Raw genomic sequence first — 5263 nt, forward strand, 5'->3', positions numbered from 1 at the left:
AAATTAGGCCAAGGTCAATTTAAAAAGTGAATGAGGAAGAGAGGGGGTTGGGCTGCAAAAAAAAAACATTGGGAGATTGGTTCTCTAGTTCTTCCTGTAGAAAGTGACTCAGTTGATATGTATGCTGGTGGCCTAGTCAAATAGTATAAAAAGGTGAAAAAAAGTTGCAAATGAATGCAAATTAATTCCCATAATTTGCATTCATTCGTTTGAGACATCAATGATTAGAAAATGTTGATTAGAAATCTAGAATGTATAGGCCTATACAATGTATCCACTATCACCACACTAGGTGAGTGTGGCAGGGCCTGTCTAGTAGCGTACTACATTGTGTCAGCAAGTTGTCACTATGAAATAACGCTATTAATTCCCGCGGTCAGGTCGCCGCAGCCCTCGCAGTTGGAACTAAAACAAGTTCCTGACATTCTAGGACTTATTTGTCCATGTCTCGTGCGGTTGAGCCGAGAGAGCACAGACGCCCCTTTATCTGGGCGCTGGACTTTTTAGCATTAGCGTCGTAGACAAGAGTTGTTTTTTATCTGGGCCATAATTCAACCTTTACTACATGCGCAAACATTCCAATGGTTTGCCTTTGGCGAGAGAAGGCAGCGCGAGCCAAGCCTGGCGCATGGCTCCGTGGAAGTCCGTCTGACTAATTGAATTGTGACCGTTTAAGTACTTTTCTCTGCTTCTACCGTTCATTTATTAGACCCCGGAATTAACTGAGCCTATAAAGGATTTTACAATGTCAGCCTGGTATACTTTGTCACCTTTTCCCTCCTTAAAAGTCCCGCCTGACCCTAATGAATTAAGTCGTGTTTCTGTCAATTAAACACTTTGTTTCACTTTGTGTCCTGAACTGAAGAAGAAAAAATCTATAGAGGCTTCCTTGTCCAATAAAAAGGATAAATAATATTGGTAATGAAATGGAGAAGCCTACTTTGCTCACTCTCCTCCGTCCTGGATAAGTCTAAACACACGTTGAGAGCATCTAACTGGAGAGAGTTATAAAATAAACATCGCTCTGGCACCAGCCGTCTTCAGGACAGGCGCCCTCGTAAAAAAAAAAACTCGCAGTTTGTCTGTCTAGAAGAGAAGGCTCTCGGCACCTCCGCTGTTGAACTTGAACTGTCGCTTGATTTATGACACCGCTGGTAGGCCTATTCTAATCTATGAGACGAATCAGCCATTTTTTTAAATGATGTGTTATTGCACTAGAATTTAATGCGCCAGGTTTGGGTGCATGTCATATTTATTTTTATTATGAACATGCATTAATAAAGTTTGTGTAAATAAAGTTAGAGAGATATGGGCTACTCATGTCTGCGTTTTACTAGTGGTGGGGAGCCGGACTCCCCCCAAACGCCTCGCCTCCCCCGGGAAAAAGGAGGAGGGAAAGCGAGATGGAGAGTGGGAGGTGTAGGGTCTTTTTGGCCCCCAGCCTCTTGGTTAGCACAGAGACCCACAGAGAGGGAGAGAGAGGGATATGAGAGAGAGCGATAGAGGGAGAGACATAAAGCCCTTCAATTGAATTGACAGAGAGGGAGAGAGAGGGAGGTGTAGTCTGAAGGATTACATCACGGCGCGCGTGGATATATCGTCGGAGCCAGATGCGGCTCAGTTTGGCGTCCGGCACTGACCAGTGCATCGCCTAGCCCCAGACAACATGCGGACACCTAGAAACCAACAGGACCCAACACTGAGACTAGTGAGAAAACAGAGAAACCAGGACCTGACGCATTTTATGCACGGGAAAGCCCAGGGGAAATGCAGCCAAGTCGGTTCATGCTTCTGACACTAATGGGTATGGTTCAACCTTTTCGTTGAAAGTGCTTTGAAAGTGCGTTTTGCCGTCTTGTTAAAGTGAAGGACTTCATTCTAACCAGTTAGACGCGTGTCATGGACTCAAGTTACGCAGCGAAACTCTCCACTGGCTCAGCGCGTCAACTTTCCTCTCTGACTGCAGTTGCCGGTTGCTATGGTGAATAGGCTCCAGCCAGCTGAAACTTCCTGAGAGCAAGTTTTTCGTGGAGTTTAACAGATCACCGGGTGGAGCGCGTGCGTGACGACGTGATCACCGGGTCGAGCGCGTGCGTGACGACGTGCGCTGGACTACGGGGCGCATCGTGACTTATCCACACGCAACCTCTCTCCCTCGGGGGAAAACGGATGATAATTTCAAACCTCTAAGGATTAGACTTTTTATATTCTATATATAACTTGGAACTATTGTTACTTGAGATATGGATAACTCGTACTATTTTCTGGCCATGTCCATGCTGGTTCTGTCCCTCGGGTTAAGGATTGAGGAGGGCATGTGCCAACACTACTACCTCCTCCGTCCCATCCCCAGCGACACTCTCCCCATAGTGGAGCTCAAAGAGGACCCAGACCCTGTCCTGGATCCAAAAGAACGGGACCTGAACGAGACCGAACTCAGATCCACCCTGGGTAGTCACTTCGACCCACACTTCATGTCCATTACCCCGCCAGAGGACAAGTACTCGGGCAACGAGGACCTGAGCGATTCAGAATTACGTCAGAAGCCGTCCGGCGCGATGCCCAAGGAGATCAAAGCCATGGAGTTTGAGATCCAGCACGGCAAGAAGCACAAGCCCAGTAAAAAACTTAGAAGAAGGCTGCAACTGTGGCTGTGGTCTTACGCCTTCTGTCCAGTTGTTTATACATGGAACGACCTCGGGAACAGATTCTGGCCGCGCTACGTGAAGGTGGGGAGCTGCTACAATAAGCGTTCTTGTTCCGTCCCTGAAGGGATGGTTTGCAAACCTGCCAAATCGGCCCATTTTACGATCTTACGATGGAGGTGCCTGCAGAGAAAAGGAGGTCTGAAATGCGCTTGGATACCAGTTCAGTACCCCATTATATCTGAGTGCAAATGCTCCTGCACGAACTGAAATAAACTGAAATGATCTTTTTGTATTGTTATTATTTCTAAAAAGATTCATTAAAAAAATCATAGTTACATGGTTATTTTTATATGCACTGTCAAGTGCAAGAATGTATATTTTATGTATATGTGGTCCCATTTTATTTTATGATGACAAACTTTGTAAAAAAAGGTCACTATTATTATTATTATATAACCAGCATCTACTGTATTTGTTGAACATATCTTGGATGTGATGTATCTTTATATTTATACTGAAGAAGAGCACTTCGCATTGTGAAGCATTAAAATACTGTTATTGAAGGACTACAGATATGTTCCATTCTTTGTGAAGAAAATAAGTGGTTTATGGACCTCTGTGTCAAAATTAGCCAAAATGTCAAGTCAGCTTGTGATACTAAATAAAGGGACAATTGTGGGTAAACCATGTAAAATAACAGTAACTACCAGGCTATTTATTCTCTGTTCATGTAGTCATTGCCAGTTAAAATAAAACCACTCAAATGAGTCTTTGGAAGGAGTTTTGTTTTGTTAGAAAAATGTGTTCCATCTTTGATTTACATCTCCTTTGTCCTCAATTTGCCAGATTTTTTTTGGACTGTTTCAAAACAGGAAGAAATGGGCCTTACAGCTCATGCAGACCTGTGGAGGAAAAGTTTAGGGAAAGTGTACTGTTTGATTATTCAGCTGCTGACCACACACGTATACATGTCTCACATGGCACCTTTATGCACTCAACATCTGCCCTGTAGCTACATGATATTGGCACCTCTTGGTCCTCTTCCCTTGTTCCCTTATTCCACTCAGTAGATGCTCTCTGTGTTCACTGATGATTCACTTGCCCTATTCTCCTCAGCCCTTTTCCTGGTGGCTCTCCTCCAACCGCAGATGGCAAGACATTGGTTTTAACTTAAACTCCAAAGGCCTTGAACCAACAATCCTGCAGATATATGGCAAGGTCACTACCTCATTCTTTATTTATTTTAGCAGATACTCCTATCCAGAGCAACTTAGGGTTAAGTGTCTTGCTCAAGGACACATCAACAGAATGTTTTGTTTAACCTAGTTGGCCCAGGGATTCGAACCAGCGACCTTTCAGTTAATGACCCAACGTTCTTAACCACTAGGCTACCTTCCAGAAAGGTCCAGACCCCTTGGTAGACAGAGGCATGCTACACTATAATAGCCTAAACATTGGTAGGATGGTGTTCCATTTAAACAAAGGACATACAGCTTAGTCCCAATGACCATTCTCATCACACCCGGTGACAGTTTCTCATCTCACCCGGTGACAGTTTTGAGAGAAGAGAAATTAACTCTCACTGAAAGCAGTCTTTTTTCAAACCTGTGACCTCTGCTACTGCTCCAAAATGAATGAACTATCTAGACTACTTTCAGTAAGTGGGAATTCTATCAGAAAACTGCTTGTCTAATGAGAATGCCCAATGGGGAAATCCGACTCAATCTTTTTCAAACCATGACTTGTGACCTCTGCTGCTGATACAAATTGAATGAAATATCAAGAGACTATACTCTCAGTGAATGTCGGATTTTCTCTTCCATAATCTGCCCTTACAACCCTACAGACTTCTTGCATAAAGACCATGAAGTTGGGCACAGCACACCAATCTTTCATTCAATCAGAATTTTTGGAATTCACTGTTCAAATTCAGGTATACTATGTGTGAAGTAAAGGAAATGGAAGCCATCTGAATCCCAAGCCAGGAGCACTGCTCATTTAACATAAGCAAGAGCAGGACCTGGTCTGATTTGGTCAACACTGCTTCATTCCATTACACTACCTCTTGATGAAAGCTACTGCTGGAGTCTTTTACTAATTCAATATACTGTATATTTTACTGTAAAAGTGGTTTCAGGAAAGGTGAGCGAGATGAATTTGTAGAGACACTAGTGGCCTGCCAGGGACTTGTGTATTTGTCTATATGTCAGTGTGCTTAGTGTACGCCTGCTTTAAGAGGTGCCTAAAGCCCAGACACACCTTTGAATATTTCAAACAAGTGCAACTTAAGTTTTCCAGCTTTCGTCCAGACATTTTAGTTTTTTTCTTAATTTCAGCAGTTTTCTGCAGCAGCATAAATGCTCATGTGTGGACGTATTGGCCCAAAGTAATCAAACAAGGATTCTGAAACTAAAGTAGAGGACATAGTATGTGGTTATACTTTATCAATAATATATTATACTATATCAATATGAGTGTCCTAAGAACGACATCCAATCTCTTTACTGGAATAACACAGGAAAAAGACAGCCAATCAACTTGTTTAATTATTTATGTGATACATGTTCATTACTACAGCACCAATATTGTACACCATTACAACAACGCGCTGGCAT

General features: G+C 43.1%; 1 protein-coding gene across 1 annotated transcript; it reads left to right on the forward strand.

Annotated features, from left to right (window-relative positions):
* The first annotated feature begins 1495 nt into the window (after positions 1-1495).
* Positions 1496-3398, forward strand: nog3 (noggin 3). The gene has a single exon (XM_046351981.1). The coding sequence runs from the start codon at positions 2244-2246 to the stop codon at positions 2913-2915; it is 672 nt and encodes a 223-aa protein (XP_046207937.1). The 5' UTR covers positions 1496-2243; the 3' UTR covers positions 2916-3398.
* The last annotated feature ends 1865 nt before the right edge of the window (positions 3399-5263 follow it).

Source organism: Oncorhynchus gorbuscha, linkage group LG06 (assembly GCF_021184085.1).
Source record: "Oncorhynchus gorbuscha isolate QuinsamMale2020 ecotype Even-year linkage group LG06, OgorEven_v1.0, whole genome shotgun sequence".
Classification (NCBI taxonomy): Eukaryota; Metazoa; Chordata; class Actinopteri; order Salmoniformes; family Salmonidae; genus Oncorhynchus; species Oncorhynchus gorbuscha.

Bases quoted from the DNA above. Each gene is read 5' to 3' on its own strand.
- nog3 (XM_046351981.1), top strand. From the start codon at position 2,244: ATGGATAACTCGTACTATTTTCTGGCCATGTCCATGCTGGTTCTGTCC.